The following is a 22,144-nucleotide window of genomic DNA, read 5'->3' as shown; positions in this document are numbered from 1 at the left end:
GCTCTTATAATTTGCTGCGCTTTCTTCACAAAAAATGATATTTTTCGATAGCAATGGTTAAAGACACGATGATCTTTACCAAATATTGAAGATATGTAAAGATTTTGTATACTGTTAAGATAACACTACATTTGAATCTCCCCTTTTTAGCTCACCTGGTCAAAAGGGCCAAGTGAGCTTTTCTCATCACTTGGCGTCCGTCGTCCGTCGTCCTCGTCGTCCTCGTCGTCCGTCGTCCGTCGTCGTTAATTTTTACAAAAATCTTCTCCTCTGACACTATTGGGCCAAATGTAACCAAACGTAGACACAATCATATTTGGGGTATCTAGTCTATATATTGTGTCCGGTGACCCGCCAATCCAACCATGGTGGCCGCCATGGCTAAAAATAGAATATAGGTGACAAATGTATATTTTGGCTTATAACTCTGAAACCAAAACATTTAGAGCAAATTTGACACCGGTAAAATTGTTTAATAAGTCAAGATCTTTCTGCCCTCAAGTTTTCAGATGAATTGGACAATGAGTTGTTGAGTTGCTGCCATTGATTTGGTAATTTTATTGAAATTTTGTCCGTTTTCGGTTTTTATTTTGAAATAAGATAGAGATAAACTGTAAGCAGCAATAATGTTCAGCAAAGTAGGATCTACAAATAAGTAAACATAATCAAAATAGTCAGTTGACCAATTAAGGAGTTATTGCCCTTAATAGTCTTTTACCAATTTTTTGTAATATTTTTTAATCTTTTACAAATATCTTCTCCGCTGAAACTACTAGACCAAATTTAACAAAACTTAGCTACAATAATTATTAGGGTATATTGTTTTAAAGCACTGTGCAGTGACCCAGCAAACCAACCAAGATGGCCACCATAGCTAAAAATAGAACATAGGGGTAAAATGGAGATTTTGGCTTATAACTTTGAAACCAAATCATTTAAAGCAAATCTTACAAGGGGTTAACTTGTTTATCTAGTAAATAGATATCTGCCCTGAAATTTTCAGATGAATTGGAACACTGGTAGTTGGGTTGCTGCCACCTTGTTGGTAATTTCTAAAGAAATTTATCCGTTTTTGGTTATTATCTTGAATACTATTATAGATAGAGATAAACTGTAAACAGCAATAATGTTCAGCAAATTAGGATCTACAAAAAAGTTGACATGACCTAAGTGGTTAGTTGACCCATTTAAGAGTAATTACCCTTTGTTGTCAAATTTTAACAATTTTCATTATTTTGGTAAATTTTGGTAAGTTTTTACAAAATGTTTTCCTTTGTAACTACAGGGCCAAATTCATTACAGAACGAGGAAATTGTAAGTAGCAATAATGATCAGTAAAGTATGATCTACGAACACATCACCACCACCAAAACATAGTTATGTCATGAATCCATCTGATTCCTTTGTTTAATATGCACATTCACCAAGGTGAGCGACACAGGCTTTTAAGAGCCTCTATTTTTTTTTTTATATCTGCAACTTTCTTTATTTTATTATTCTTAAAGGGAGATACGATGTTAAATTTATGTAAAATGTATTGCTGTTTAGGTACTCTTTTAGGAATGACTGTAATATTTTTTCTGTCTATGAAGAAATAATATAAAAGTATTGTGCATACTCAATAACCCGCATAATTTTAAAGTGTGCTCAACATTTTGCATACTAGTTTGAATAGGCCGAAAGATATTTCAGTCATTTCTTATAATATAATTCTTAATTCCATTTTAAACCGGGGTAAATCATGAAAAAACGTGGATGACAAAATTATGTCTATGAGCTGATAAACAAAACAACGTCAACCAACAAATCTCTAGTAGAAATTTAATTCAGATTTAATACTTCACATTTGTTTCGCAGTGCGTTTTGGTACATCTGTCAATTAGAAATCTATTTAAACGATAATGCTACATATTGTTCGAACTTTGCATTGAAAAAGTATGAACTTAGTAGATTTAACTTACAGATTCGTCCGCCAGAATAACAAGGGAGACAAGTACGTTTGAGGGGAACGAGAGTAGCACTGAAGAAGCGGAGACATCTTCTGTAGACACAGTGTTACACGTAGGAGATCGGGTGTGCGTTTTCATTCCTGCTGAAGACTTAAAACAAGTGCAGCGTGGACGTGGTGGATGGAGCATGCGTATGACTGAGGTATATAGCATGATATTGTTGCTAAATCAGACCCGAATTAAGCAACAAAGATTAAATCACAAACGATACAAAGTGATCTATCTTTATTCCCTAAGTTCCATGTACTGTTAGAATATAAGGATTCAGTATCTAGAGACAAACGTTGAAAGCCTTTGCACTCTGCGTACGCAGACGTACTAGGTGACATTCACATAGAGACATTGCATTACAGGCACACTTCGGATGTAAGTCTTGCAAATTGACAAAAGGGTTAAATGATGCATCTCTTCATCCAAGTCACAATTTGTAAAAGTAAACCATTACAGGGGAAGACACGGCCTTCAACATGGAACATTAGCTCACATCGAACATCAAGCTATAAATGGTTCCAAAACTGAATTTTGATGTCATTATACGACCTTTAACAACAAGCAAATTTTGTGCTTTCATTATTGTTACGATGCGGGACATTAAGTAAAGTCAACACTCTGAGAGGATATTCTGAGCATTGAGCTACTTCAATTTTAATTTTCTTCATGTTGTTTTCTCTCTCGAGTAAGCAGTTGGTTATATATGACGTTTCCCTTTTTTAATACTTTTTAGTGGTTAATGTTTGCAGTGTCTTATCTTCTTGTAACTGCAGCGATGGTTGATCATTTGTATAAAAAAGAAATGTGGTATGATTGTCAATGAGACAACTAACAAGAAAGACATAAGTTAAGTATGTGCACAATTGTTGGTCACCGTAAGGCCTTTGACAATAATCAACATTAATACTATATAGTTCAATAGTACGTATCAGTTAAGTTGAGTGTTGACCTAAATTAGTATATTTGTCTTTTGCAGTGTATCGGACGGATAGGAAAAGTGAAGAATATAGAATCAGACGAAATCATCGAAGTTGAATATGATGGCAATACATGGCAATTCTACCAAGGAGCACTTAGAAAAGTTAGTATGATGGTTACCCATGGCAACTCTACAATTAAGAATTTAAGAAAAGTCAGTATGACAGCACCAAGTTGCAGTTCAAATATGAATCCCTTAAAAAGAGATTATGATGGAGCTCATGACAATTCTACCAAGGCTCACTAACTATTTAATTAGATTGAAACACATAGTAGTTTATCAAAGATACATGGTACATGTAACTCTATATCTTGCCAAATAATAATAGAAGGACTAACATCGATCTAATGTGTCTGTTGTTGTAATCACAATCTACAGCTGTAATCTGTCTCAGATGACAAAAAAATATACAATGTACATTTAAATGTAACGAAAAAAACAACAAAACAAACAACGTACTCAATCATCCGTCGATATAAACAACAAAACAAACAACGTACTCAATCATCTGTCGATATAAACAACAAAACAAACAACGTACTCAATCATCCGTCGATATAAACAACAAAACAAACAACGTACTCAATCATCTGTCGATATAAACAACAAAACAAACAACGTACTCAATCATCTGTCGATATAAACAACAAAACAAACAACGTACTCAATCATCCGTCGATATAAACAACAAAACAAACAACGTACTCAATCATCTGTCGATATAAACAACAAAACAAACAACGTACTCAATCATCCGTCGATATAAACAACAAAACAAACAACGTACTCAATCATCTGTCGATATAAACAACAAAACAAACAACGTACTCAATCATCTGTCGATATAAACAACAAAACAAACAACGTACTCAATCATCCGTCGATATAAACAACAAAACAAACAACGTACTCAATCATCTGTCGATATAAACAACAAAACAAACAACGTACTCAATCATCTGTCGATATAAACAACAAAACAAACAACGTACTCAATCATCTGTCGATATAAACAACAAAACAAACAACGTACTCAATCATCTGTCGATATAAACAACAAAACAAACAACGTACTCAATCATCTGTCGATATAAACAACAAAACAAACAACGTACTCAATCATCTGTCGATATAAACAACAAAACAAACAACATACTCAATCATCTGTCGATATAAACTACAAAACAAACAACATACTCAATCATCTGTCGATATAAACAACAAAACAAACAACGTACTCAATCATCTGTCGATATAAACAACAAAACAAACAACGTACTCAATCATCTGTCGATATAAACAACAAAACAAACAACGTACTCAATCATCTGTCGATATAAACAACAAAACAAACAACGTACTCAATCATCTGTCGATATAAACTACAAAACAAACAACGTACTCAATCATCTGTCGATATAAACAACAAAACAAACAACGTACTCAATGATCTGTCGATATAAACAACAAAACAAACAACATACTCAATCATCTGTCGATATAAACAACAAAACAAACAACGTACTCAATCATCTGTCGATATAAACAACAAAACAAACAACGTACTCAATCATCTGTCGATATAAACAACAAAACAAACAACGTACTCAATCACCCGTCGATATAAACAACAAAACAAACAACGTACTCAATCACCCGTCGATATAAACAACAAAACAAACAACGTACTCAATCATCCGTCGATATAAACAACAAAACAAACAACGTACTCAATCATCCGTCGATATAAACAACAAAACAAACAACGTACTCAATCATCTGTCGATATAAACAACAAAACAAACAACGTACTCAATCATCTGTCGATATAAACAACAAAACAAACAACGTTCTCAATCATCTGTCGATATAAACAACAAAACAAACAACGTACTCAATCATCTGTCGATATAAACAACAAAACAAACAACGTACTCAATCATCTGTCGATATAAACTTACTCAATCATCTGTCGATATAAACAACAAAACAAACAACGTACTCAATCATCTGTCGATATAAACAACAAAACACACAACGTACTCAATCATCTGTCGATATAAACAACAAAACAAACAACGTACTCAATCATCTGTCGATATAAACTACAAAACAAACAACGTACTCAATCATCTGTCGATATAAACAACAAAACAAACAACGTACTCAATCATCTGTCGATATAAACTACAAAACAAACAACATACTCAATCATCTGTCGATATAAACAACAAAACAAACAACGTACTCAATCATCTGTCGATATAAACAACAAAACAAACAACGTACTCAATCATCTGTCGATATAAACTACAAAACAAACAACATACTCAATCATCTGTCGATATAAACAACAAAACAAACAACGTACTCTCATCTGTCGATATAAACAACAAAACAAACAACGTACTCAATGATCTGTCGATATAAACAACAAAACAAACAACATACTCAATGATCTGTCGATATAAACAACATAACAAACAACGTACTCAATCATCTGTCGATATAAACAACAAAACATACAACGTACTCAATCATCTGTCGATATAAACAACATAACAAACAACGTACTCAATCATCTGTCGATATAAACAACAAAACAAACAACGTACTCAATCATCTGTCGATATAAACAACAAAACAAACAACGTACTCAATCATCTGTCGATATAAACAACATAACAAACAACATACTCAATCATCTGTCGATATAAACTACAAAACAAACAACGTACTCAATCATCTGTCGATATAAACAACAAAACAAACAACATACTCAATCATCTGTCGATATAAACTACAAAACAAACAACATACTCAATCATCTGTCGATATAAACAACAAAACAAACAACGTACTCAATCATCCGTCGATATAAACAACAAAACAAACAACGTACTCAATCATCCGTCGATATAAACTACAAAACAAACAACGTACTCAATGATCCGTCGATATAAACAACATAACAAACAACATACTCAATGATCTGTCGATATAAACAACATAACAAACAACGTACTCAATCATCTGTCGATATAAACAACAAAACAAACAACGTACTCAATCATCTGTCGATATAAACAACAAAACAAACAACGTACTCAATCATCTGTCGATATAAACAACAAAACAAACAACGTACTCAATCATCTGTCGATATAAACAACAAAACAAACAACGTACTCAATCATCTGTCGATATAAACAACAAAACAAACAACGTACTCAATCATCTGTCGATATAAACAACAAAACAAACAACGTACTCAATCATCTGTCGATATAAACTTACTCAATCATCTGTCGATATAAACAACAAAACAAACAACGTACTCAATCATCTGTCGATATAAACAACAAAACACACAACGTACTCAATCATCTGTCGATATAAACAACAAAACAAACAACGTACTCAATCATCTGTCGATATAAACTACAAAACAAACAACGTACTCAATCATCTGTCGATATAAACAACAAAACAAACAACGTACTCAATCATCTGTCGATATATATAATTTATGTATTTTTTTGTAGGTTTATGACATTAAACCGGGAGACACAGTAAAAATCCTTAGTGAACCAAATACTGTAGAATTGTTACAGAAAGGTCATGGTGGGTGGGAAGATGCAATGATAAAGGTAAGGCACAATGTTTTCTTGGTAATATTGTATTTCCATTTGATTTTCACAATATGATTATTAGTCTTCTAACAATTGAAAATTGAAGCCTTTGTTTTTTTTGGTGTGTTGTAGTTCTCTTTAACCAAATCACAACCATGTCTTTAAAATTGTAATCCGTGTGTATGTAGAAGATCCTTGAAATTGACTCTTTCATGGGACTAAAAATGACTTACGGTCGACTTTTCTCTTAAAATCAAACATATTTAAATGAAATGTATATTAACAATCTGTCGGCTAAATTTTTTAGTAAAAAAATATCTTTGTTATTTTTGCATACTATCCTTCTCTTTCATACCATTAATTGTATGTATTTGTTTTAAATTCGTTCCCAATACACCGACAACACATACATTGGTGTCCTTCTTGTTTACTATACTTATATATCAGGCATGTGGGAAGGTTGGAAAGGTCGAGAAGATAGACAGTGATGGTGATGTTGTTGTACAGTTTGGTCAGCAAGTCTGGGTCTATAGCCCCGCTTCTATGATACCTGCTCCAGGAAAGAAAGTCGATACACTTGAAGGCAAACAAGAAACATCTTTTGCAACTTCAAGACGTGGTGCTGGTATGAAGTAACTTATAATATGGAGTAAACATGTAGATAATATACCATCACTCTACACCAGACTAGTATATTGTTTTAAATATGATTCCACTTACCGAAAAAATAGTGTATCGGGAAAATGGCAAAGTAGAAATCGTGTATCGTTTTATAAAAAAAAAATATTGTCTGTTTTTTATAAAAAAAAACAAACATAACATACATAATGCACAAATGATTTTATTAATAACATAAGTATTATATAAGCTGAAAATCAATTTTAGGATTTTCTAGAAACACATATTTAAAGGACAAATTACAAAGTAACGTGGTTAATTTCAAATCATTGTGAGGCCTTCAATTCGCATAATTGTTAAATTTATACCTACTTATCAAAAGCGAAGGGGTTTAAAACGAACAGCGAATATTTCATTGATCAATTGCATCAATATTTCATACTTATTCATATTTAGTCAATGTAAATGTGTGTGTTATTAAGTCATTGCTGGGTCCAACCTATAGTGCATCACTTACATAAACAAACCAACAATATCCCACAGACGTTTTTGATGAAGAGGTGTCTAATAATCTACAATAGATATAAAAGAAAAGAAGATGTGTTATGATTGCCAATGAGACAAACGAGGGACGAAAGATACCAAAGGGACAGTCAAAATCATAAATCTAAAACAAACTGACAACGTCATGGCTAAAAATGATAAAGACAAACAGAAAAACAATAGTACACATGACACAACATAGAAAACTAAAGAATAAACAACACGACCCCCCAAAAACTAGGGATGATCTCAGGTGCTCCACATGCGGCACCCGTCGTGACTCCACACTCCCCAATAGACAACACTCCAAAATAGACCAATTGACATATAAATTAACAACTTTAGGTCACTGTACGGACAATACCGCATAGTCAGCTATAAAACTATCGTGGTATTTTACTGTTAAAGTGACCTTGACAAAAACCCAACCAATTAAAAAAAAACAATTGTAAGAAAAGTAATATCAACCAACGCTCTCATAAATTCTTTTTTCTTTAAGAGAATGTTCAAGATGACCTTGCAGATAGCCTTGCTCGGTTGGTAGCTAACCTGGTGGTGTTAGGTCATCAACAAAGACTCCAAACAATTGGTCCAGAGCAAATGATACAGGCGTGTGCTAAAGGCGATGTTGCATCAGTGCAACAACTTATAAAAATGAAGAAAGATTTGGTAAACACTTAAATCTGTATATACATAAAAGCCCGTGAAGGTGATACAAAGGATATATTTACTATAATTAACAAGCAACAATAGGTCACACATGTTCTTTATACATTGATATGCGTATCTTGTGTGGAAATATTGGTACCGTTAATCTAATAAGAATACACAAAACAAGATTATAAACAGAGTATAAGGAAATACAAGTAGTTCAATCTTAAATCAAACTAGACTGGTTGCTTCTCTAGCTATCAAAGCAGTACCTGCTATAGGATATTATATTTTGTACATTTGTAATTGGTAAAATCAGGAAGTGTATCAGAAAACGGGAATTAATGTTCGATTTCACTCGTTGAATAAACAAAAATGTAATACATGCATCATTTCACCAACTACATCCATATACTAGTAGTAACATCGATTAAAAAGACAAAGAGAACATACATACAAATTACAGTGATACTTTAGTGTATTACGAAAGCTTATTGTTTTCGTTGTTATAAATGTCATCTGTATTTTTATGTATATTTTTGATTAAAGGTCAATTGTAAGTTTAAGGATTTGACGCCATTAATGATAGCAAGTCATGAAGGACATATGGATATTGCTAAATTATTATTAGCCAATGGTGCTACCATCAACACAAAGACTAGCGAAAATAATACAGCACTACTTACAGCTGCAGCAGGGTGAGTATGTCTTATCCAATATTAACTTGTCGATTTCGCCACATGAGGGATACGATGGACATATTCAAAGTAAAAAGTAAAATGAAAACGAGTTCAAGAAAAATTCTAAACGAAAAGTCATTTTTCAAATGGAAGAATTAAAAGCTGACTTGATACAGCCGTAACTTTATGTAGAAAATGTTGGATTAAACCTGGTTTTATAGCTAGCTAAACGTCTCACTTGTAAGACAGTCACATAAAACTCCATTATATTGATAACAATGTATGCCAAACATAGGGTACAGCAGTCAGCACTGCTCAAATTGTCAAACAAGTGAGAGGTAAAGCTAGGTATAACACATAGTTTAAGCAACCATTTTCTACACAAGGAAATGCCTGTACCAATGCATACATGTATGACAGTTGTTTTCCATTCGTGTGGTATGTTTGAGTATTTGATTTTGCCATTTGATAATTGGAATTAAGAATTAAATTATAAGAAATGACTGTAATATTTTTTTTGTCTATTCGAAATAACATACGCGCGTTATTCAGTGTGCACCACATTTTTTATGTTATTTCTTCATAGACAGAAAAAATATATTGAGTTTTTGATTTTGCCATTTGATAAAGATTTAATTTTGGATGTAACGCGTCTTCTGATTGGCTGACGATATTTCGTTATTAGCCCATATACATTATTTAGTCATTTGACCCTGACGTCATCAACGTTTTTTCATGGTTTTCTACGGTTTAACTGAGTTTGACTGTCCCTTTGGTATCTTTCGTCCCTCTTTTAAAATGGAATTTAAAATTAAATTATAAGAAACGACTCTTATATTTTTTCTGTCTATTCGAAATAACATACAAAAATTAGTGCACACTGTTAAATGTGTTATTCAATGTGCACTAAATTGTTTATGCTATTTCTTCATAGACAGAAAAAATATTGCAGTCATTCGTTAAAGGGACTTTCCGATTAGAATTATTATTAGAGTTCGATATTTTTGTTATAAAAAGGTGAAGTTTGTGTATTGCTACTAAGGTGGGGGAAATTAATAATTTCAAAATCAAAAATCGCCACAGATTCTGGTATTGGTATGACAGCTCATGTCAAATTATAAGTATTTGTTTAAATTTAATCGGCCTTAGATGCAAAGGGAAACTTCTAACGAACCACCGTCAATGTTTCGTAACAATCTCAACGTAAAATATCGTGTAACATCTATTTAACTAAGAACCGCTACACAATACAGCATGCAGTTAACAAAAAAAAAAAAAATTTATGTACCAAAAAAAATAAAGGTCTTGTATTTAAAAAAAATATTATTATCCGATGCTTTCAGTTTGTGAAATTGTTTTAAAAAACCTGATATGCACAACATATTTTGCAACCAACCATTTGTTTTCTAAAAATGCCGTGTACCAAGTCAGAAAAAATGGCCATCATTATATCATTGTTCGTCTCTGTGTGTGTTACATTTTAATGTTGTGTGTTCTGTTGTGTCGTAGCATTCTTATATTTGATATGATTCCCTCAGTGTTAGTTTGCAACTCGGATTTGATTTTCCTATAACGATTTATGAATTTCGAACAGCAGTATACTACTGTTGCCTTTATTTGCAGTAAGAAAGAAATGCTGGCATTGTATTTGGTTTCCCAAGGGGCAACTGTTACAGAAATTGCTAAAAATGGAAGAAGTCTTGCTCATCACGCCAGTTATTGTGGAATGTTTGCTCTTTTGAAAGCTGTTTTAGAAAAAGGGTGTGATCCCAACGTGCAGGTTAGTTAACAATCTAATTGATTAATTTGTCAGGGCTCTTTATTTTGTTGTAATGTATTATGACTTAAATCAAATTATTAAACCATTTGTCTTGAAATAGTTAATATCAGAATAGAAAATGCAGCATTTGCAGATCCTGGAACATGCAAAATGATCTGTATTTAAATCAGATTTGATATACAAAATATCTTTGATTTAACGGGTTTTTATTTGCAAGATTTCATGTGAGACCTAATTTAAAGCTTAAAAGATAGGACAATAGAAAAAATAAAATGACGAATATTTATAAAAGAGCGACAGAAGGGCTAGCCAATATCATAACTCGAAACAATAAATGAAACAAAACAATCTATACAACACAACATAGAAGCTAAAGACTAAGCAACACGAACCCAGAATACATCTGGCCTATGGGTTTAAATAAAGGCAACAGTAGTATACCGCTGTTCAAAACTCATAAATCCATGGACAAAAAACAAAATCGGGGTAACAAACTAAAACCGAGGGAAACGCATTAAATATAAGAGGAGAACAACGACACAACATCGAAACGCAACACACACAAAAACGGACCAAGCATAGACAAAACACCACGATAATAACAAATATAATATCAAAACCAAATACGTGAATTTGGGATAGACAAGTACCGTGCCACGTCTTATCTCAATATCTCAAAAATAAGAGAAAACACAAACGACTCAACGTTAGAATGCAACACACACAGCAACGAACAATATTAAAACAATGCCCATCTTCCTGACTTGGTACAGGACACTTTTACAGTGGAATAAAAGTGGTGGGTTGAACCTGGTTTTATGGCATGCCAAACCTCGCACTTTAATGGCAAAGTTAAATATAACATTGAAATGACAACATGATATTACAGGACTACAATACAAATAAATAGGAGAATACATTAGACAAAGAAAAACATGATTAATAGATAACAACAGGCATCAGGTTTAAAATTCAATACGCCAAAAACGCGTCTTGTCCACAAGATCGGTGATAAGTCTTATTTGTTATGTTGCATGCGATGAAAAGTGGACGAGAACGGGAATGGGTTTTGACAATTGGAATATATCAATCATTAAAAGTTTATTATGAATGTGTGTGGTGAGGTACTAGAATAATAATATTTCAGGATATTGAGGGTGATACTGCTCTTCACGACGCCATTGCTAAAGGACACGATAGAGCAGTCAACATTCTACTGAGTCATCCGAATATCGACATGACCCTTGTAAACAAGAAAGATTGTCATCCACTTATGTTTGCTGCTCTCAAAGAAAATGAATTGTGAGTTGATTTACCATAGCAAAGTACAACAAAAAATAACACAAACATGACAAATACTTGACCCTAAGGCAAAATACTAAATGATAGAGTTCATTGAAACTGACAAAAAACAACGCTATCAATCAACGGAACAATTGATGCAATATTACCAAGTTGGCATTTTGAACAGTCATATTGAAAGATTTAACATTAAACATGTTTTCAAAAATGTAAATTGATCCCTATTTGTAATATGTTCACTTCGGCATCAAAAGCTGACCAACAGTACCAATATGTTATGCGTTCTCTTCCAACTGCAAGTTCATTACAGCTTCAGTAAACATTTGATTCTGAGTGCGATACTTTGCCTGCTGTTATAGTAGTTGCAATTCAACGCTCTTTGTAGGACGCCTTTGTTGAGCGTGACGATTGTGAATGGTAATTTTATCGTTGTAACCTGTATTCGTGTCTCATAGTAGTAACAAGTAAGGAGGAAGATAGCCTCCAATCAAGGGTTAATACTTCATCGAAACTATTTTCATATAAACTTTTGATTATAACTTACAGTAACTTTTACAGTAGAGTTATAGCTTAAAAAATAAATTTGATGACAAATTATTATCAAATATATCGACAGTGCGGTAGAAAAGATTCTGGAAAAGTCTCAAAGTTTAATGAAGATGACAAAGTCAGACGGGAAATCAGCACTGCATATTGCTGCATTCAATGATCATCGACAGGTTGCGTCTATTCTTATATTAAAGGTTTGTTTATAACAACTGTAGAGATAAATAAGTGCATTGAAAACATAATATAAAGGGTAAATGGTAAACATTGCTTTAGTTTACAACCGGTTCAGTTGATTTGTTGTAAAATGCTGGTTTAGTGTGCGATATGTTGACGATCAGGACCAAAACCAGGAAAAACAGAAGACATGATTTCCCGCTACAAACTGAATATATATATTACTTCATCTTACCTCCTATAGATTTATAGAGAAATGATTGGTTAAAGGATTCAAGTGGTGACTATTTATATTTGATATAGGGGTCCTAAAAAAAATATGGTTAGCTACCATACATGGTTAGTTACCAAAAAGGGTTAGTAATGAGTTGCTTCCCTTTCAAAAGATGCCATAACCCTTAATAATAATAAACACGGTGTTGAGGAATAATTTGAAAGACGAAGACATTACAAATAATGAAAGGTTAAAATAAGTTCATAAAACCTAATTAAAGCTTACAAGTTATTATTGTTTGCATAACGGAGTAACTTCCCTTTCAATACAAACAAAAAATATGAAAGGATTCAACAGACAAAGCAATTGATACATGAAATGGACGATTGAAATACATTTTTGTGTGTGTCCCTTTATGACTTTCTTATATATACGACTAGGTAACCGTGTTTTGATTCCGATAATGTACCTTATCTGGAAGAAAAAATCCTCAGTGTTTTTTTATCCACAAACAGAAATTCACTTATTGTTTTCTCTCCCGGTCCAGTGTGAAACATCCACCAGTCATTATAAGGTAATAAAAAAAAAATTGAAGAGGAAACACATATTAAAAGTGGCTTTATAATTTTTAGCGTATTTAAAACTTGCATAAATGATTTATGTAAAAAATTTACACCATTTTATTATATTTTTACGCGATGTTAACACGAGATGAATTATTCACAAGACTTTTCCGGTCCTTAAAAACTAATTTGGTCTTCTGTGTACTCTAATTATTGTTTATGATTTATCACAGCGGTATCAAACACGTACATGTAACAGGTAACACACATATTTAGTTTTTGTGCTCATTGAGATGGTCCCCTCATCATATTGTATTCATCTTCCATCCAACTCGACCGCTAGCAGTAGCGCCGAACTTCCATTACGAAACGCTTTAACCGATAAATAGATATACTTGAAAACAAAAAAATGTCAAATCAATATATGAACTTTCAGGGTAAAGCAAATGTGAACTTTAAGGATAAACAAGGATTGACACCTCTCCATTTAGCTTGCCATGAAGCTTACTTTGATATGGTCAAGTTGTTGATGCAGAACGGTAAGTCATTAAAAATAAAGATGATTTTATTTAGATCATTGAAATGTCATTACTAATTGATTAATTGATATTGTTATAAATTAAAAAGGTGTGATAAAAAATAAATGAAATATATATTTTAATTTGAGCCATTTATTTGATCATCTTTGATTTGTTTTTTTTTTGTTTGTTTTGCGGTGCCTGGAAAAAACTGAAAATAATAACTTTGTTATTGACAGAATGAAACTGGTTATTCTCCAAAACGAAAGACCAGAATCAAACATTTGTCAAATGTAAAATAAAATGCGTAGAAACAGATGAAAAAAATCAGTTCGTGAAAACTCCTCCTATCCTCTGTCCCTTCCCTCACCCCGTGTCATGTCACATACATGTATCTACATGTTGATTTATATTATGAAGTGTATATACTATGGATTTTTCAATATCACACAACGCTCAACCAAAATAATCTCAAGCATAGAATATTGATGTCTTGGGTTAATACGGACGTGATATTGAGAAAAAAATGATATTCTCTATCTATTTAATTTTAGACCTACTTGTTTGATCGGTCATTTGTAGATTTGAAAAGAGTATAAAACAAATCGAATCGAAGAAGGTCTAAAACGAACCAATCAAATGTAAAGTTAACGAAACAAATGTTCCAAATATGGTTAGGGATTCTGGGGAAAGAAACAGCTAGATAAATAGTCAAACAGGAACAACAATATACATATATGGATGTGTCAGAAATCAGTCTATTATGACTACAATGTTATCGAATGATTTAACACGTACTGTTGAAATAAAGTCGCAATATAATACCGCTGTTCAATAGTAAGAAATCGTTTAAGCCAAATCAAATCTGGGTTACACTAAAATGGAGGGAAACATCAAGTATAAGAAGAAAAAGAAACCGGAAAACATTAATCCTACACAACAACAAAAGCAAACGCTAACATACATTGATAAAAAGCGTAAATAACAGCTGTCATATTCCTGACAGTTAGAGGACATTTTGAGAAAAAAACATAGCTGGGTTGAATCTGGGTTTATGGCTAGCAAAGCCTGCTGCTTATGTGGAAATGCAAAATACACCGCTAATTTGACAATACTATGTGACATGAAAACAGCCGAGCAAACACAATAACACTCTGCACAAAGAAATACAAAAAACAAATAATATTATAGTACATATTAACCGCAGAACACCTCCAATGAATTTACAGTGGCTAATTATAGAAAGGAAATATAAAATATCTTACAGGAGCTGATGTTAATATAAAGGATAATGATGGTGATACACCTTTACATCTTATTCTTGGTATTCAACAGAGACCACCGGTGACTGGGGTATGTTATATATACACAAATGTAAATAAAGTTTAAAAAGGAATATATATATATAACTTGTCTAGACATCAACCCAACAATGTATATATATATATATATATATATATACAACTCGTCATAACATCAACCCAACAATGTTAGATCTGTAAATTTGCTTTCGCAAATTTTTGGTTCTTCCCTCGCCGGGATTCGAACCCATGCTACTGTGATATCGTGACACCAAATCGCCTGCACTGCAGCCGTCCCGCTAGACCACACGACCACCTGGGCTCTCATAAAAAGAACTTTCGCTGGCCATGTGTTACCTTTCCACGTCAGTTTTAATCTAACGGCGTACTACAGTACATGATATATAAGGCATGAAGATGTTATTGTTACAGATCAGCTAAATTATCTATAGTAAAGGATCCTACAAATTAATGTAAGATACAGTCACAGAAAATAATTATATTCATATATATATTTATATATAGTTTGTTTTTGTTAACCATCACAATTTTTTTTAACAAAAAAGCCGTATCATATAAACAAGAGAGTTATATTGCTACTGTTAAGTTTGCATGCTTATTTAAAGAAGCCATATACGGCTATTTGATCTTGATGTGTAAAACTGGATGAATATAATTCCGTAGAAAGGAAGTAACACTATTTTATATATATATATATAGCTTCTTGGTTTAATGCTGATGGCCCAGCCAAATGATGACAATGATCGTTTCAAAATAGCCTGTTTATTAATGGAAAATAAAGCAAATATCCAAACGACCAACAACAACGGTAAAACACCTCTTCAAGTTTGTCGAAGCCAAAGAGTAAAGAATGCAGTTGAAAACTACCTACGACAAAAGTAATTATTTTGAACTATAATTGTCATATTTGTCAACCTTAATGGGAAATGCAAGAACTATAGTTTTCGTGCATCCAAAAATCTCTTCTGGGTTTACATTATCAGTTATATTCAGATAGGATTTACTTTATATATTTTTTTAATCTAACAACGGTTTATACAGATATACATTACTTCATGTGATTCATTTTTATCAAAGGTATTTCAAGTATTTGAAGTACTGTTGTTTTACCATTCATAAATATTAAAATACATACAAAATGAAAATATCGTTACGTCATAAGTGGATTTTTTATTGATTATTACGTTTAAAACCACTCACAACGTTTCGGTGTACGCTTCTCAGAATGCACTAGATTCTTAAACGGCAAATTGGGCAATTATCAATACACCAACAAACCGATGTACCCGTCGGTTAAACATCAAGATACCAACAAACAAATGTTCCCGTTTGATAAATAACAATAAACCAACAACCCGATGTACCCGTCGGTTAAACATCAAGACACCAAAAAACAACTGTACCCGTTTGATAAGTAATAATAAACCAACAAACTGATGTACCGTCGGTTAAACATCAAGATACCAACAAACCGATGTACTCGTGGAGTAAACATCAGATGACAAGCAACCGGACAAAACAAGATAATAAGAATATTGATCAAAATTAAATGATAAAAAGACCAAGTATTGGTATCTTATTTTTGACAAAGTCTTCAACTTTTAGATTGAAAGTAAAATTGTATGACTCGTCACATGTTTTCTGATATTTCACCTTATTTAAACTTACCAAATCTATTGTTTGTCATTTAAAGGCAACCGCAACAACAGAAACCAGCCACTACACGGGGAGCAACGGGAGATCCATTTGTAGACTTACTGGCGGCATTGCTAGTTAAGCCGTGTGCAAATTGTAGAGAGAATGTTGCTAATGCAAAGTTTGTACCATGCGGACACAAAATAGTATGCGAAGAGTGCAGTCTGAGATTTAATGTGTGTCCACAGTGTAGGTCACCAGTACAAGCAAGGCTTGATAATCGTAAGTTTCGCTTTATATTGGTATTTATAGATGCATATACACTGTGTTATGTTGTGATTTGACTAGAAGGCTTTTGCAATAAGGTTAACACATTGTCAAGTTGACTTAGATAAATCTGGCTATTGTTAGATTCCGTTTTGGTCATATAGCTCGTCAACTGTTTTAGGCATTATATATTTCCTCGGCTTTTCAGCATTTCGCTCTGAGCATTGTTGATAAAGGTTAATTCAGAAAAGCGCTTCGGATGCATGAAATTTATAACGTGTTTTAATAAAAAAGGGAAAAAAATACAAGAGGGGCAGCCAAACTCATAAATCTAAAGCAAACTGACCACGCCATGGCTAAAAATGAAAAAGACAAATAGACAAACAATAGTACACATGACACAACATAGAAAACTAAAAAATAAACAACACGAACTGCACAAAAAAAACTGGAGTGATCTCAGGTGCTCCGGAAGGGTAAGCAGATCCTGCTCCACATGTCGCATCCGTCGTATAATTGATTATCGTGAGATAAATCATTAAATTGATGTTTACTTTTGACATTTGTTTATCATCATAATTATCATTGTTCTGATTCTAATCTGCGACCACTGACTCGCAATTGGTATTCAAATTGAACTGAATGATTAATTCCCTTATCTGTTTAAGAAGGTTAATCATGCTTATATATTGTATATATAAAACAATTGTTGAAATATTTTCCGAATAACTCAGATAAAGAAAGACAAAAATATATCAAAAAAACACGTACAGTTAAAAACCAGTTATCTGAACTAAGTGATTTTCGTAATTGTTTGTTTAACATAAAAAGATGTTAAATGATTGCCAATAAAACAACAGTCCAAAAAAGAACATATGACGTAAAAGTAACTATAGGTAACCACACAGCAAAATGAGCAAAACTGATTGCACATATTAACCCTTGTCTATGCATTTTCGGAAGAGAAGGGTGTTTGTGGTGAATGTTGTCTGATGTAATGTCCACTACTTTTCTTTCATCTTTTTTAACAACTAGTAGCAATCAATTAAACTAAAAATAAGTATTTTAATTAATTGTTTTTGATATTTTTAACAGAAGGAAGACGGATTGTTCTTGAAGATCCTTGTCAAGTCCAATGAGTAAACAGAACTGTGAAAAGTTAAAGTGATAGTTTTTTGTTGTTGTATACAGTGTTATCTGGATTTTATTAATCAATATTTGATTATTAACAAAATGTATTACTGATTATTAAATATATTTCTTAGTTTATTCCTAGTTTAGTGGCTAAAATAAGAAACGTGACGTATACTTTGAACCAACTTATTTTCGCGATTTAATTTTGTGACTTTCGCGAATAGTAAAAACGCGAATATAAATCGTCGTGAAAATTTATTTCCTTATCTTACACATAAAGAGAATTAGAAAATCGTGAAAATAAATCGCCGCGAAGTGGGCTAGAAAGGGCTAAACGCAAAATAAAGTATCCGCGAAAATAAGTTGGTTTACAGTATTTCAGAAGAGTTTAGTTATTCAGTCTAACAATGTTTAATATTGACATATTTCTTTTACATTGAATGTCATGTATACGATCTATTTGCACATCTTCCTTAGCTACATGAATTATGTCGGATTCATGTCCATTGAATGATGTAATTGCTTCTTGCTGTTTTCTTAATTATTTTTTTTAGATTAAATAAGAAACTAAGTTCACCGTATGTAAATCCGATGTCGTTTTTTGATGTCTTATTATCTTAAAGTAAACTAATTGTTTAGTTTTCTATTTGTTTGTGACTTGCAAATCATATAGTAAGTTTTATTTTGTATATATCGTGGTGTTTGCTTGGTGTAAAATTTACATTGTTCATAATAAAACAAGCCTACTTATGTTAATTTGATAGTTGTGTAGCTGACTCAAGCAACTATGTTCTCATATATAAAGTGGCTTCTGTTCGTTTTATATTTAGTTATCAGATTCATATTGCAAAAGGCACATTAGAAGTAAAAAGCTATATTTACTTCTAAAGTGGAAAGAAATTAACTTATGAAAGATGACTTGCTTGTCTATTTTTTGCCAGAGGAACTTTTTGTTCTTTTCGCTCAATTGAAAATAAAAATGTCATAAACAATAATAAATGAACGGGCATCTAGAACCTAACTTTTGAAAGCTTTTTGCCACAAAGAGCGAGGGTAATTTATACGTAGGGAAGAAACTCTCTAGTATTAGGCAAATATGAAAGTTTTAAAAATTATTATGCCCATGATAAATCATGTCACACAAAAATGCTCAACACATAAATGTTGGCTGATGATAACATCCGGGAGGAAATTTTACTTAAGGGGGCTAGCGGGTCTAAATATTTTTTTTTATTCAATATAGGATTTTTCTATATTTTTTAATAAATGAAGTCTATCTTATTTTTAATAGAAAAATGAATAAAAAAAATGGGATACCGTTCATTTACGCTCACAATCTCCCTTCGAAAGAGGCCTACATTTTTGTTAACGTTCTATTATTATGTTAAACTAATAGGAGAAATGGCGGTAATATCGAAATAAAAAAAGATCTAAATTACAGAAATCTATTAAATTTTACAATTATTTAGTTTATGTACAGCTTGTTCGAAAACAACAATAAAAATATAGGTAACCGATGAGTTAAAAAAGATATTTCAATTTTAATGCCAAAAATGGTATTTTTGCACCAAAGGCAGGTAATTTGACGGTTTTTCAAATTATATCTACATTTTAAAAGTTACCCGGGGCAAACACAAATTTATTTTTTTTGGAGCGATTTTTGTACCATATGATAAAGTAACAACTAATAAAGGTAATAAATAAAATTTGTAATGAAAAATTAATGTTTATTTTTTTTCTGAAAATCTTATCCCCGCGAGCCTTCTCAACAAAAGAGTGAATAACTTAACTTCTAGAACAGCGTTTATATCATTTAGCTGTCCTAAAAAAAAAGAGTGTATAGCCAAGGCAACAGTAGTATACCGCTGTTCAAAACTCATAACTCCATGGACAAAAAACAAAATCGGGGTATCAAACGAAAACCGAGGGAAATTAAATATAAGAGGAGAATAACGACACAACACCGAAACGCAACACACACAGAAATGTGTTTCTGATTAGCATGTACATTTGGACTTGAAAACAATGTATATTTGGACTATATGAACTGAATCTAAAATTGTATTTCGACCACCGTGAACAGTTATAATCTATGTTTAGTTGTACATTGTACATGTAACGTATTGCGTACATTAGATAAACCCATAAGAGGATTTTTGTTCTCGCTGTGTTTACGACCTATTGGTGACCTTGTGCTATTTTCTGCTCTATGGTCGGGTTATTGTCTCTTTGACACACTCCCAATTTCAAATTTCAATTTTAAATATCAAATGTTTAGTCGTTCTTTAACACGTTTAAGAAACCCGTTAATCTTGAACTTAAAAACTGATTGATTTTCATTATAGTAGATACACTATAATTACTGGAAAAATGTATTTCCCTTTTAATTTTGATTTGATTTCCGACTGATTTAGGAATAAAAAAGAGATCCACGTTATTCAATTCCCTACCGATTTTAGTATGAAAAAGAGATACACTTCATTGCTATCCTATAGGATTTTTTGCCCTTGAATGGCGTTTCTTTTTATACCTTTTCTTAGTTGGGGATTTTAAGATGAAAGAGAGTTGAAAAAAACCAGCAGTGTTGTATCCAAAGTTTACAATAGTAGCAATAGATTTACAGTTGAAAATAACATTTTTTGCTTTTTAACTGTAAGATCAAATACTATAAAGCAATTCGGTATGATAAATTACGGGAAAACAGATCCGATACTTTAAAATCATTAATTAAATCAATCCTCAGTTAAGAGACATGCTATATAATCCCTCATTCAAAATCCCTAAATTGTACTCTGAATATATAGTTACTTTGAGTAAATAATTCAGATCAAATACATTACACATTACACTATGATCAATCTATATCATTTTTAGAGAATCGTGTTTTAGACTTTCATTTATGCATCGCAAATTGTCCATCATCTGGAAATGTAAAAACTTTCGTCATATCAGGTGATTTGGTCAATCTAGTCTCAATGAGCATATCTATTACGAATTGAGATGTTAAATCGATAAACTGAGAAGTTATGAAAGTGTTTATGTTTCTGTATTTGACATATACATTTTTGCTCTAAGAATGACCATATCGTAAAGTGGTTTTTACTAAAAACTGCATGTAATAACAAAGACGTCTAAACTATATGAATTTGTATTGAAGACTAACGGTACAATATTAACGTCATAAGAACACGACGTTCGATATACAATAATGCCGCGTTACAATAACGTTCTCTTCTGTGCGTAATTTCCAACATTCTCCGGCCCACGAAAAGTGAAAATTTAAAACTTGTAAAATAATTAAAGTCTCTCTGTTAAAATAATAAAATGAAATTAACTTTAAAGTTCATCATTAAAATCAAAACTTTTACCACGGTTCCTAATATAATGTCACTTTGAATTACATGTAACGTTCGATTATCTGTTCATGTTCTCCCTGTAGTCCAAGTCCTGATTTGTTCTACTGCTACACGTTTTGCTCTGCGATCTTTCGGTGTGTTCGACTCATTGTCTTGTTCCTTAATGTCGCACATATTGACTTCATTCGTACTTATTATCAAAGGGTAAAGTTTCTTTATTGGCCTTG

At 32.4% G+C, this 22,144-nt stretch overlaps 1 protein-coding gene across 1 annotated transcript in view; it reads left to right on the top strand.

The window, feature by feature from the left end:
- Positions 1-20,285, top strand: part of LOC134692947 (E3 ubiquitin-protein ligase MIB2-like) — a 29,689-nt gene extending 9,404 nt beyond the window's left edge. The window contains exons 6-19 of the mRNA XM_063553593.1: positions 1,964-2,151; positions 2,977-3,081; positions 6,525-6,629; positions 7,059-7,236; positions 8,272-8,441; positions 8,973-9,121; positions 10,727-10,883; positions 12,031-12,185; positions 12,802-12,928; positions 14,122-14,224; positions 15,471-15,556; positions 16,225-16,403; positions 17,219-17,442; positions 18,523-20,285. Of these exons, the coding sequence (XP_063409663.1) occupies positions 1,964-2,151; positions 2,977-3,081; positions 6,525-6,629; positions 7,059-7,236; positions 8,272-8,441; positions 8,973-9,121; positions 10,727-10,883; positions 12,031-12,185; positions 12,802-12,928; positions 14,122-14,224; positions 15,471-15,556; positions 16,225-16,403; positions 17,219-17,442; positions 18,523-18,566 (1,970 nt within the window). The 3' untranslated portion in view covers positions 18,567-20,285. The remainder of the gene's footprint in view (positions 1-1,963; positions 2,152-2,976; positions 3,082-6,524; positions 6,630-7,058; positions 7,237-8,271; positions 8,442-8,972; positions 9,122-10,726; positions 10,884-12,030; positions 12,186-12,801; positions 12,929-14,121; positions 14,225-15,470; positions 15,557-16,224; positions 16,404-17,218; positions 17,443-18,522) is intronic.
- Positions 20,286-22,144: the final 1,859 nt, after the last annotated feature.

The sequence above is a fragment of the Mytilus trossulus genome, chromosome 12, assembly GCF_036588685.1.
Source record: "Mytilus trossulus isolate FHL-02 chromosome 12, PNRI_Mtr1.1.1.hap1, whole genome shotgun sequence".
Classification (NCBI taxonomy): domain Eukaryota; kingdom Metazoa; phylum Mollusca; class Bivalvia; order Mytilida; family Mytilidae; genus Mytilus; species Mytilus trossulus.
Note: the sequence above shows the minus strand (reverse complement) of the source record. Positions and strands in the feature narration are given on the sequence as shown.